Source organism: Pangasianodon hypophthalmus, chromosome 9 (genome assembly GCF_027358585.1).
Source record: "Pangasianodon hypophthalmus isolate fPanHyp1 chromosome 9, fPanHyp1.pri, whole genome shotgun sequence".
Classification (NCBI taxonomy): domain Eukaryota; kingdom Metazoa; phylum Chordata; class Actinopteri; order Siluriformes; family Pangasiidae; genus Pangasianodon; species Pangasianodon hypophthalmus.
The window spans coordinates 26,198,428-26,212,200 of NC_069718.1; the positions used below are offsets into that span (position 1 = coordinate 26,198,428).

The following is a 13,773-nucleotide window of genomic DNA, read 5'->3' on the forward strand; positions in this document are numbered from 1 at the left end:
TGTGGGGGCTGCACCCTGAAGAAGGCATTTCTGCCCAAACATGTGGGTCAGTAGCTCATTATTCCCTCTTTTTATAATATTTCTACTATGAAATAGCCATTTAAATAAAGGCTTTTTAACAAATTGGAAGTGTGCCTTGGATTACCTTTGCTGGATTACAATTTTTTTCCCCACCAAAGTGCACCTTCATATGCTGTAGAACTTCTGAGCACACTGGAGTTGTTTTTTGAATTACTTCCCTGTTCATTCGATTCATTTCTGCACATTCCCCAGAACGATTTGCTCTAGGAAAGAGGTTGTACGAAGGTTTGATGTAACAACGACATGGCCACACCTAAAATCCTGCAACAGCTGATAGTCTCTTACTCAACATCAGGTTACAGCAGTGGATGAGATACAGAGATATATCAGTACAATGACACAAAAGATAGCAGTCAGAGCCTTTAATTCGTTTATTCAATTCTTCCCTAGAACTGAGAGTTCTTTTGAAATACAAACAATCTGCAGTCAGATTAAAATATCCCTCAGTACATAGTCACATAAAAGAACAGAGAAACTGTTAACCAGGCTGCATTAAGAGAAAGACGAGTGAGTGCCCAAACATAGTCTGGGCTCAAGTACATCCTAATAACTGACCTCGGGGAAAAGAGTTACTTTCATAAACGTAAACCAAAAGTAACAGCAAACTGCATTTACAGCACATTAGACCATCTGCCTTTCTCCAGTTCTTATCTGAAATTACACTATAAATATGAAGTACTGCCTTCACTGTGATAATGCACTAGATTTTTGTATGGCTTACACATGTTTTTGTTTTACCGCACCACACAAGCCTGACTGTATAACCCGGATATGATCATGTTATTCTTCCACAGTGAAGGCCTCAGTGAAAATGTACAGATCCGAAGAGCAGAGATCATTCGTACATGCTCTAAGGTCTGTGTATGTAGGAGAAGCGTGGATCTGTGACTGAGTGGAGGAGCGCCAGGGCCGTTTCCTTCTGGAACTTTCTAACAGGGACCTTTTCTAGGCTACACACATGGGGTTACGGTCAAGAAGTGACGACTTTGCAATTTGTGCAAGGAAATGAGAAACGGGAAAACTCAACTAGCTCCGAAGGAAATCTGCCCTGGCAGTCCGGAAAGACAGGAAGTTCTTTAAGTTTTTAAGAGAACAATCATAATCTCTCATAATCCCTGAAAGTTTGGCACTAGAGAGGCATTTTTACAATCACAAGCATGACAGATTCATATACTAAACACACACACACACACACACACACACACACACACACACACAGGACTGTTCCATTTACCCAACATACAACTCTCAAGAGTGAGGGTTCTTTTTTTTGAGTATTCATGTAAATACAACATCCACTTGATGAAGGTGAGCGTTGGATTTAGCAGCATTATTCAGGCAGCTTTATGAGTTAAAGATGCACAGAAATTTCAGCCACCAATATTTTTGCTGAAAATGTGTCAAAAATAGTCCCACAAATGCTGAAAAAGTTGACTAAAAGGTTCCGCAGTGTCCATTTTTAAGATTAAATACAGCCTCAGATTAATAATGAAACACATTACAGACTATAATGAGAATTACAAATAGTGGGGGGAAAAAAAGACACTGATTCCTCTGCTCTCCCGAGCCAATAATCACTGACACGGATACTTTGGTTAGGCAGGATTTCTAATTACCTTGAACTAAATATTAAACATGGCCTCGGGCTTGTAGGTGTAATTGTTTAACGTCAAACTTCAGTGCTTGTCTGCAGTGAACTGAGGTCACATTTTAACCAACTACCTGGATGGGAAAGAACTTGTAGGAAAATCATTACCCGATCTGCTCTGCCCCGTTTTCTCACAGCAAATAGCACCAGATGAACTTCAATTTATTTACTTGGGGGAAAAATATTGTGTATTTTAAACTTGTTTCTCTCAAAAATGAAAAAGCAAAATCGATTAACAATATGCATGTAGGGGAGCAAGGTGGCTTAGCACTGTTGCCTCACACTGCCAGGGTTTGGGGTTCGATTCCTGCCTCCACCCTGCATGTGTAGAGTTTGCATGTTCTCCCTGTGTTTTGGGGGTTTCCTCTAGGTACTCTGATTTCCTCCCCCAGTCCAAAGACATGTGACGTAGCCTGATTACCATCTCTAAAATCGGTTGTAGTGTGTGAATGGGTGTGTGAGTGTGTGTGATTGTGCCCTGTGATGGGTTGGCACCCCGTCCAGGGTGTCCCGTGCCTTGTGCCCCGAGTCCCTTGGGATAGGCTCCAGGCTCCCCGTGACCCTGTGTAGGATAAGCGCTACAGAACATAGATGGAATATGTATGCAGTGGTCAAGAGAATGAATTAAGTTTTAGGCTCAGGGTGTCCTAATTTTAGGTTTCAAGTTCTGAATCATTTATTTCGGTGCATCAGTAGGAAATCTGGAGAGTTATAAAATGAAAAACTAGAATAGATATTCAAATGTCTGGACAATGTAGCACATAGGAGCATCATGAACATCACCAAAAAGTGGTGCACTGACCACATTCGGGCATGTCCTCGCTAGCACACGTCGCTAGCACACGTCACTAGCACACGCAACTAGCAAACGTCGCTAGCACACGTCACTAACACACGTCACTACCACACGTCACACACGTCACGCTTCAGTGTCTGAGGATCATGTGGAGACCAGCATTTGTTCTGGACTTGATTAAATCAGGTCTGCGGCTAAAAGTTTTTTTTTAATCACGGTCATAATCATTAAAAAGAGAAAAAAAAAGTAATCGAAAAGATTTCAGCAAAAGTTAATACATTTGTTTCCACTTAAAAACCTTGACAATAATGCTCAGTTCTGCAGAATATTTAGAAAAATTGTTTAGTAACTACAAATGGCCTTGATCAGAGGAAGAGAAATTGAATTTATATTTCTATACTGAATTATATGACTTCTGCTATTTACATAAAATTGCTACAAATAGTATTACTTGGACAGTTTTGTCATTTGAGAGAAGTGAGTGATGATTTTAGCAGTTTGCTAACTGTTGGTCATAAGCCACCATTACCTGTTAGCCTCAAAGCGCTAGTGCAAATCAAACGGAGCACAATTTGTTCTCTAAATATTTCTTGGCTGATCTTCTACACTTGAGACGCAGGAAATTTTAGGGCCATGATATGAATGTTCCCTGAACTATGCCTTCAAAAAAAAAATCTTACTTAGTACTCAATATTCTCTGATCATGTGACTCTGATCATGTGACAATGTCATGTCTAATATTTTTAGACGCTCCTGCCAGTCAAAATCTGTACTGGCCCGCTCCAGACTAGTGTTAAAAAGCTAGCGATTAAAGGGATGTTTTGATTAGTTAAAATGAGGTTACTGTTCATTTTACTGGATCGATGTAGCAATGCAAATCTAAAACAGAGACTCACCCTGGCAAAGTTCAGGGTACAGAACAAGAAAGTACCAAATGTGACTATTTTCCATTTTCCAAATCGTTTCCGGAACTGTAATACTCATAATATATCAAATTGGAAAAAACTGTTAGTCACACCATTGCTGTGCAATAGATGTGGTTGGTTTCTTCATTCCAGGCTTCCATTTACATTTTTCTGGCCCAGGATTGAACTTGACTCGCAGCCAGAACTGAGCTTCTTAGCTCTGTCCCTTTTCCTTAAACTCAGAAGGCATTTCAACGAAATGGCGCTGGGGGTTGGTCTGGAGGAAGAGAGAAGGATCAGCGCGGGGCGTTAAAAATTACAAATGGCTCCTTTAAAACAGCAGGCACCAATTCCAAAGAACAACTCCGTAATCCCCAGGACATGCAGGGGTCGTCTGGGGAGTTGAGGTAACGTGACTTCAGTTTTGAATTCAGTCTGCAAAGCCGACGGACATGTAACGTGATTCATAGCCGTAAGTGATAAGAATAAGAAAAGCGAGTGATAGATAAATCCTAAAAGAAACACAGTAACAAACCAGACGTTAAAAAACACATTACGTTTTTAAGGCATTTTTAAACCAAGTCCTTGCAGCAAAAGCACTTTTTAAAATCCTGGATGATTCAGGGGTCCAGGAACACATCCGTGTCCAAGTGTGTGTGTGTGTGTGTGTGTGTGTGTGTGTGTGTGTGTACAGATCCAGAGATTAGAGCCTGGAGGGAATGTATGTGAGAGAAGAAAAAAAAAAGAGCGAGAGTGAGCAGTCCTATCTGCATGCTGCAGCTCGGGCTGCGTTGTCGTTGGGAGGTGGAGGAGGCAGGAGCATGTTGCCGTTGTTGGTGGTGGAGCAGCTGAGCTGAAGGTGTCTCAGGTACTCGGCATGGACAGGCTTGTGGCTCTGCAGAATCTTTATAGCCTCTTCCACTGGGAACCACTCTCGCTTTCGACCTGCAGAGGGAGACACAGCACACGGCAGAATGTAAATACAAGTCGCCAGTGTGATGCTGCACATCACTAAAGCTCGTAACTCAGAAAGATAACGCCCCCTCAACTTCCTAATCAGCAAGTGAGTTCAGCAAGTGACGTCAAATCAACATGGCCGCTCACAGCGTTAACAGTAAACAAAGCAGCACGTCTTACCTTTAAATACAAGTATTAGCTTTAGATCCATCAATATACAGACATATTCGCCTGTTAAATCTATAACACTGATTCTACACTTCGCTGTTCTGAGGAGGAAAATATACATCACTCCTCACAGTTAGCTGCTAGCTTGTTGCTAACAACAGACAGACATGGAGGTTCAGAGCAGCAGGGGCCCATTTTGTGGCAGTTTTCACACTAAACCTGCTTCTTTTCTCTCTGAAAAACAAGAATTATTCAGAAGACCGAGAGCTTTTGTTGTTTCTCATTTAGAGCAGTCCAACGCCTTTCACAAAGGAAAAAAAATAAACAAAACTTGAGTTACTTTGCTACACTAATGAATTAACTGCTTCGTACAATGCACATGTACAGTAATTTATAGAATCGTGCTTTAACCGTTTTTTTTTTGACGAGTTTGACGAGCAGGACTATTCTGCACTGTAGGCTGTGTGTGTTTTGCAAGGCATGTAGTAAACACAGAAAACAGTCCTATTTAGATGACAATTGCTAAGCCAAAGTACTAATTTCATCTAATTTCCTTTGTAATATAACAATAGAAAACAAAAACAATAATCCTGTGCCAATAAAACATAATAATGCAACAATGCATCAGAAATAACCTCAGTTACACAAGAAGTCGTCATCAACGTCATATCAGTGGCTCCACTCCGGCAGAGAAGACATCGGTCACGTGATAATACACTGCAGAGAATTATTTTTTTGGAGTTTAATAACCAAGAGGTGTTAAAATTTATTGTAAAGGGTAGACTGTTCGTGTTATTCTTCACTCGCACATGAAGTCAGAACGTTTAACACTCCCACCAAGTGCAAATCTGTTAACGAGGCCAAAGCTGTACTGTACACGGAGTTGTGTAAACTTACCGATATTGACAGAGTCTTCCCATGCTTCCAGAGTCTCGGTCACTGTCAGGACGTACACGTACGTGCGATGCTTCCTGTCCTGATTATGCTGCACAAAACCATGACATCCTTTCAGAAATGTTATTATGATTATTATTATTATTATTTAACTGTGTTAGAGCAGAACGTATCATGCTGACTAGAACATTTGTGCTTTCAGAGCATACGTCCATAACTAAACCTCATACGTGCTAATGGGAAAAGAAAGTAATAAAGGTCAGAACATTGAGTAAACTGCAAACACTGATAGCAGAGTAGAGGCTCACCTCAAACACACCCAGGAGGCGACCCAGCTTCCCCTTCACTCCAGCCTAGAACGAGATTTATAACAAGTCATTTGAAAAGAACAACATACTACATCTAAATGCTTTTCAACAGCCTTGATCCTATAACTTTGTTTCTTTGCCTGATCCTGACTGTGGTTGGTGTGTCGCTGCACTGACACGAGGAAATCTAAAACAGTTACAGAGATGATATCAGTAAAATATCAGTATCAGAGCAGCGCTGAAACATTATTTCAGCAGTGGTAAGCTCCTAACATATTAACATATTGTGACACACTGGAAATTATTCACACAATTCCACCCTAATTCCTGTTTAGCTATAATACACAACCCAGGCTGTGGTTTAGCGGCCCTAAAAAAAAACAAGAAAAAACAAAGAAAACAAAATGGTCTGTTCAACCCCTGAGTTCAGCAAGTGACGTCAAATCAACATGGCTGCTCACAGCATTAACATTAAAACGCAGTAGCACTTCTTACCTTTAAATACAAGCATTAGCTTTAGATCCATCAACATACAGACATATTCGCTTGTTAAATCTATAACACTGACTCTACACTTCAGAGAAGTATACATCACAGTTAGCGAGCTAGCTTGTCGCCAACAAAAAACGAACATGGAGGTGTGCATGGTTTTTTCCCCACTTTGTAGCTCGAACACGACGTAATCCCGAGTTCTGTCGAGGGAAGGGAAGTTGATGCCTCTCTATGCATAGTTTAGTTTAGTTTAGTGGAGTTTAATAAGCTGCTAACCCAGAATCCTTTGAGCTATAGCTGATTATTCGAATGATAATGACCCACCTCTTCATAAACCTCCCTCACTGCTGCGCCACACGGCTCTTCCTCTGGCTCCATTCCTCCCCCTGGCACGATCCACTGATCCGGATGACGACTGCTGCTCACCAGCAACACCTGCCAAATGAGTCCGCTTGTTACTAGGGGATACTTGACTTTAAAAAGAAAGACCAACTCATCACATGACGTCCATGGAAAAGACTTGCTGACAAAGACATGCTTAACTCAAGGCTTAACACGAAGATTTTATCAAACCAAGAAATTTCTAACTTTGTCTAAGTTTAAATGGGAAGCGTCTGAAAAACTGTACAGTGTCCATCCAGGCATGTGGAAGAAAGGTGATATAATTACATTAGGCATCCACTGTGCTGAATAATAACAATATCATTCACATCCCTGCACATAAAATCATTCACAGCTTGTCTTTCTCTCCCTCTGGCTGGTTTGTTACCTATAACTCGAGTTTGATAGTAAAACACACAACATTGTGAATTTCCATTTCCGTCTGCAGCCTGCATGACTGGAATTTACCCTCTTCATGCCATGCTGCACAGCCATTATTTAAAACACAAATTCGTCATTTTCCTTTTGCCCCTGACGCACTCATGTAGCGCAGGTGTGACCCGAAACCAGCAACTGGAAATGAGCCTGTAGTGCTGTTTATCATAAACAAGCATGTTCCACTCTCTCTCACAGAGAAGTAACGCACACACTCACGCACACACTCACGCACACACTCACGCACACACTCACGCACACACTCACGCACACACTCACGCACACACAGACACACACACTCACGCACACACTCACGCACACACACACAGACACACACACAAACATACTCACACACACACTCACCTCACTCACACACAGACACACACACACACACACTCACTAACCTCACCTCACTCACACACAGACACACACACACACACACACTCACTAACCTCACCTCACTCACACACATACACTCACTCACTCACTCACTCACACACTCACAAGTCACTGACATACTCACTCACACTCACTTGAAACGTGCCTGTAGTGCTGTTTATTGTAAACAAGCATGTTCCACTCTAATGCACATGCAGACGCCACCATAGAACTGACTGAAACCAGACAAATCACTTCGCTCTCTCTCTCTCTCTCTCTCTCTCGCTCTCTCACCCTCTAGTTATATTCTTATATAATTGTTGTTTATCTGCCTGATCTCAAGTTTTAATGGCTTCAGAGTTTACCTGTTAGGTTTGTTGGAACACTAAATGATTTACAGTTCTCTCTCTCTCTCTCTCTCTCTCTCTCTCTGTGTGGAAATGTATGAGAATTATGTGTTTTAATAACTTGTTCCAGCCTATGGAATAAAGAAAAAGCCTTCCTATGAGAAATATATGTACATGAAGTGAGAAAGTGTGTATGCCTGTATACGAGTGCAGACGGTGCTCTTTGACAGATGGGGTACTTGGATCTCCACTCAGTATGCTCTCTGATTGGCTAATCCACAGGCTGCTGAGAAGGCATCAGGTGTTACTCACTGTAATGGGATTGTGGGAATGATGATCATCTTGCCCCACAAGCTCTTAGACACACTTGAACACACATATGCGTAAGTGCTGCCCCCGAGCTTGCTTGCGCTATGCTGAGGTCAGGTCACGAGCTGCCACCTGCCTTTTTTCCAGTCTGTTCCACCCATGCGTAGGGTTATTTTTACAGTTCAGCAAATACCTAGCAGAGTGCAGCAGAAGGTGACCAATACACCACAACCTGACAGCACTTATACATGTTCTCGTGTGTGTGTGTTTGTGTGTGAAGTTCTGAGAGTAAACATATAATGACGCGTACTAAGTACGGTTGTAACGATGCATAAAATTCAGAATGATACAAATGCAATGATGTCTCAATACGAGAAGAAAATTTGGGCATTGGAAACAGAGGTCATATTTTTGCTCTTTTTCGATGTCTTTGCTTTGGAAAGAAGTTGGCCGTGGTGCACACGCATTTCTGATTTGTCATTACAGAACTAGCCCGTTTCACATTCTGCTGCTAGCTAGTGTGGTGAAAGTCGCGCAGCTCTCTGTAGCTCGAGTGTGTTTTTGAATCCTGCATTCTCCACTTTCCAGACATGAGCTTCGCAGTCACTGTGGTGATTTCTTTAACCCACGCTGAATCAGCTGAGAAATGCTGTCTTAAAGCAGCAGTCTGTGTGTGTGTGTGTGTGTGTGTACATGAGTTTGTTATCAGCACTAACAAGTGTTCTAGTGTATTGACTTGTGAAAAACTGTGCTTAGGAGAAGTGTTTTTTAAACCCCAGTAGCCACTTCTGATTCGATAAAGAAGAATCTGCCTTGTCGGAGGAGAGAGTGTAAGCTTAAAAGTTTAAACGTTTAAAGGTTTATTACACCTCATATAATATAAGCGGTATTTTACGACAAATAGCCTACTTTATTATACATCCTGTTGAACGTATTGTTCGATACAGACGTCGCTGAATCAGATATAAGTATAAAAACAAGACAATTTTGTGTGGGAAATGTGAGTAAGATTCTTTTAACTGCTTTTACGTGCCTTTCACATTAAAAGTACTTTAGCATTCCTTAAAGCATGGGTTCTCAAACTTCATAAGAATCATAAGAAACCCTGGCTCTGCTTGCTGGACTTCCCCCCAGACCTCACCCTGAGAACTGTTCGCAGTGTGGAGCAGTCGCAGATAACCAACTGCTCAGCTGAAAGTTGTGATTAGTCTAGATTAAAAGGAAAACGCTAAAGAAAAGTGGGCGTATAATCCGACTGTAAATGGAGCAAACAAACCCTGAGTGTCTAAATATTTCTGCCTCAGTGTGTGTGATCGCTCTTCACCTCCAGGGAGGAAATGGTGTTTACAAAACAGGAATAATGTGCAGTTACTCCGTGCTCTAAAAAGAGTCATCAGGCATTAGAGTTGTAAAAAAAAAAAAACAATATCAACCATATAATAATGTTAATTATAGGGTGATTTGTATGGTGACATGTTCTAGCCTGTGCATCAGTAAACTATTGTTTTTCACCACATGCTTTTTTTTGTCTCAAGCACATTTGCATGGTATCAGAACACACACAAACACACACACAATATACAGTGTGTATATGTGTGTGTGTTTTTGTGTATGTATATACCATTTGCTGGTTTCCTTTTGCTGCAGTGAACTGTTTGTTTGAGGAAAAGCTAGAAACAGGGAAATTCACTTCTATAGTCTTCTTGTACACAAAGGTAAAATCATCATAATGATTAAAATGTTTGATGTAAAATTCAAACTAACACATGTCTGGGTGTACAACATTTTCCAAAAATATCTTCTGGGATGTTTTTTTTTCTTATAAGATTAGTGATTATTTGGTTCTCTGCCGCACCTGATGCAGCTCATCAAGAGCCACGAGGCTTAAACATACACACACACACACACACACACACATACACGTACATGAGTATACTACTTGAGTACTTGTGTGTTTGTGTGAAAGCGTAATATTTCCTGTAGCTTGTATTCAGAATACAGAGTGAACCTGCACCAAACATGCTGAACTACTTTAGTCAAATCCTTCTACATTTATTTTTCTATGTAAACAAGCAGTTGACACTAATGTCTACATTTTTTTTACAGATTCTCTCAGCCGGTCATGTCAATCTCTTCTAAAAAAAACATAGACTTCAGATCTATATGCAAAAATATTCAGATGTGCATGGAGAATCTAAACCACCTGTTAGTAGTGAAATAAATCACTAAAAATGACACCACCTGTGATTTTCACTTCAGCTGATCTGCAATAAGCATTAGTCTGTAAAGGAACACTCATCTACAATCACTCGGATATTTACCTCCTTTGTGCACTCGTGAGGGTTTAACTGCTGTCACTGATCCCTCACCCCCTGCGCTTTCTCCTTTCACTCATAAACAAAGTGCAGCCACTGTTGGCCTTCTCTGGCTCTACGCTACAGCTCAGCTCACTACAGGACTCACACACACTGATTCTGGGTCAGGGCTGAAATTAAGCTCAGAACAATCGAGGGAGAAAAGAGAGTTGGCCTCAGATCTGTTTACAATAGAGACAGTAACCTGAGAATTCATGAGTAATAAGGAGTCCTCTGTCCTTTGTTAAAGCATAGCAGAGTGATTCAGCAGCGACCGGAGCCCAGATCTGAGCTGATACACACACCGACACACACCGACACACACGCCGGCCCTGATGAGTCACCGCTGATCCCACAGCACTTCCTCCATGGGGGTTCTTCCGATCAATAATGTCAGAAGATAATAGCAAACATCGCTCAGGCCTGAGAGGGTAGCGAATGCCTCGCTTAGGATGACGGCATATCGTCATGAGACATCGTTTAAATTAAGTCAAGTAAATTGATGATTTCGTGATTTCATCATCATTCCTTCAGCCTGACAGTAGACAGGAAGAAGGTGCTGATGTCCAAATGCAAGAGAACCAACTTGTCAAAGCGGTTTAAAGTATGGCTTTGGTTCCCAGAAGCAAAACGGATCAAGTAAAAACATCGCAGGACTAACTTTATCAGTTCAGACCCAAATCAGTCAGAAGTCATTTATAAGGTTATACATATATATCTATACACAGGCCAAGCCCAAAAATGCACTATATGAAGCTTTTAATCTTTTTAATCTGTTCTTAATAACAAATCATTGGTGAGAAAATGAGCAGGAATGAAACAGATGCACTCCTGAGAGCTCCTGTGCCTCCATTTGCTGGTTTCCTTTTGCTGCAGTGAACTGTTTGTTTGGGGAAAAGCTAGAAACAGGGAAATTCACTTCTATAGTCTTCTTGTACAAAAAAGTAAAATCATGATAATGATTAAAATGTTTGATGTAAAATTCAAACTATCACATGTCACATGGGTGTACAACATTTTCCAAAAATATCTTCTGGGATTTTTTTTCTTAAAAGATTAGTGATTATTTGGTTCTCTGCCGCACCTGATGCAGCCCATCAAGAGCCACGAGGCTTAAACATGTAAAGAAATCAAAGGGAAAAGCTCTCGCATACTAACTTCCTTTATCTATTTGTTTTATTCTTGCTCATTTCCTGACCAATGATTTGTGGTTAAAAGCTTAATATTTTGCCATTCTGGGCTTGGCCCATTGCCCAGGAGTGCACTGCTGTTATGGTAACTCACTGGTTAAGGCATTCGGCTACTGATCAGAAGGTTGTGAGGTCACATCCTGCCGAGCCTCCTGAGCAAAACCTTTAACTCTCAACCCCTCAGTTGGATAAAAGCATCATCCAGATAAGTTACACATTCAGTATGTGCAGTAACACACACTGACCCTTGATGTGACATGATTAAATATTTGACCCTCATTATTATTATTATTATTTTTTTTTGCCAAAGTACCTGTTTGGTAAATTCTATAAAATAAACAGCAAGAAAATCAAACAATGGTCAGGATGGTCACAACAAACAGTTTAGTGATTCATTCGATATATCACGCACATGTATTGGAAAATATCGCAATAACAATTAGCAAGCGATGTATTGTGCAGCCTTTTAGTAAAAGTGCAAGACCAGTTCTTACTATTTTCAGTCTCAGCGAGAAAACGGTAGGTGTGTAAAGCGTACAGAAAGGGGGTTTAATCCTACAGCAGAACTTTTAACCGAGCAGATGGAGGTGTGTAAGCAGTGAGCAGTGAGCAAACCTCATCTGGCTTTCAATCTAACAGGCCAAGCTTGAGGAAATTCCACTCTGAAAACCTGTTACACTTTAACCTGGACTGCATTTAAGGAGGAGGAGAACCTTCAGTCCTTCATGACTGTGGACCTCCAGACCAGACTGAAGTGGAACATCTGCACACAGTGTGGGAACATCTGCACACAGTGTGGGAACAAATCCAAACACACAGAGGAGATCTGTACAGCTGTTCTCTACGCGTGCATGATATGATATATGATATATGATATGATAAATGATAAATGATATATGATGTATGGTATGAAGGCTATGAAATGAAGTGGCATCTGATGCGCCGCTATCATGTCGCGTTGCACAGCACTGCGTTTTTCAGGGCCATTTGCAGGGGTTTCGGGTGGAGAAAATGTCGGAGCGGTTTGGAGTCAGTGATTAGATGGTGTGGAGAGTCGTACCTCATCCTCTCGCTCGTTCCTGAAACACAGACACGCCGCTCGCTGCTTGAAGCCTTCACCGTCGTACGTCCTCGTCTGGTTGGGTTTGAACTTCATGACGCCGCGCGCGCGCGCGCGTGTGTGCGTGCGTGTGTGTATGCGTGTGCGTATGCGTGTGCGTGTATGCGTGTGCGTATGCGTCGCCTTAGAGTTCTCCAGATATCCCAAAAGTAGATAAAGGCACGGTGAATACAGACGAGTCCGCTGGATCAGCCAGTGTTACGACAGGAGACAGAGAAGAACCGGCATCCGTGTGCCAGAAGAACGCGCAGGATGTCCTCACACACACACACACACACACCTCCAGAGAGGCTCTATCCCCAACACCACACACACACACACCCTGACACATCACCCATTCATCCTCCTGGGCTCCCGAGTGTCATTCTTTCTCACAGGGCTTCATTTGCGAGGCTCTGGTTTATATACTGTGTGTGTGGGAGTGTATGTGTGTGTGTGTGTGGGCTGCTGCTGTACACTCCCATCCCTCAGCCCAGCTCCGCGCATGAGCGCACACTCAGGACGCGTCCCAATCCGCACACTACTGCACTACAGAGTGCGCCACTGCGCCGCGCCACATGAGCAGACGGAGTGCTGTACTCCTGCAGGGTGTAGTGCGCTACCGTGCGGTTTGGGACGCAGCCTGAGGAGGGAAGAATGGGGTTAGTCCTGGTGCTATTGGTTACCCGAGATTACAATGTGTCTTCAAATGTAAAAGCATTAAAGAAACAACATAAAAGAAAGAAAACATGAATAACAACAACAATAACAATAACAATACAAGGAGAGACACTCAAGCTCAAGTTGGGTCTCTTTAAATATGATATATATATATATATATATATATATATATATATGGACAGAGAGAGAGGCATTTATCCAATATATCCATGGTTCTTCATGGGTTTGTAGCCAAGAGGAACACACTTTAGTGAAAATCACAACCCATTATTATCAAATTTGCTATATTTAGGGGCCCAAGCACTGAAGGTGTGGAAGGCGCCCCATTGAAACATGACGGATTTTGACCA

General features: G+C 41.8%; 1 protein-coding gene across 1 annotated transcript; it reads right to left on the minus strand.

Moving 5' to 3' along the window:
• Window positions 1-428: 428 nt before the first annotated feature.
• nudt4b (nudix (nucleoside diphosphate linked moiety X)-type motif 4b) lies at window positions 429-13,208 on the minus strand. The gene is made up of 5 exons (XM_026919901.3): window positions 12,704-13,208; window positions 6,574-6,684; window positions 5,758-5,802; window positions 5,453-5,540; window positions 429-4,375 (listed from the first exon to the last, which is right to left on the minus strand). Exons 1-5 carry the CDS (start codon window positions 12,797-12,799, stop codon window positions 4,194-4,196), a joined length of 522 nt encoding a protein of 173 aa, XP_026775702.1. The 5' UTR covers window positions 12,800-13,208; the 3' UTR covers window positions 429-4,193.
• Between the last annotated feature and the right edge of the window lie 565 nt (window positions 13,209-13,773).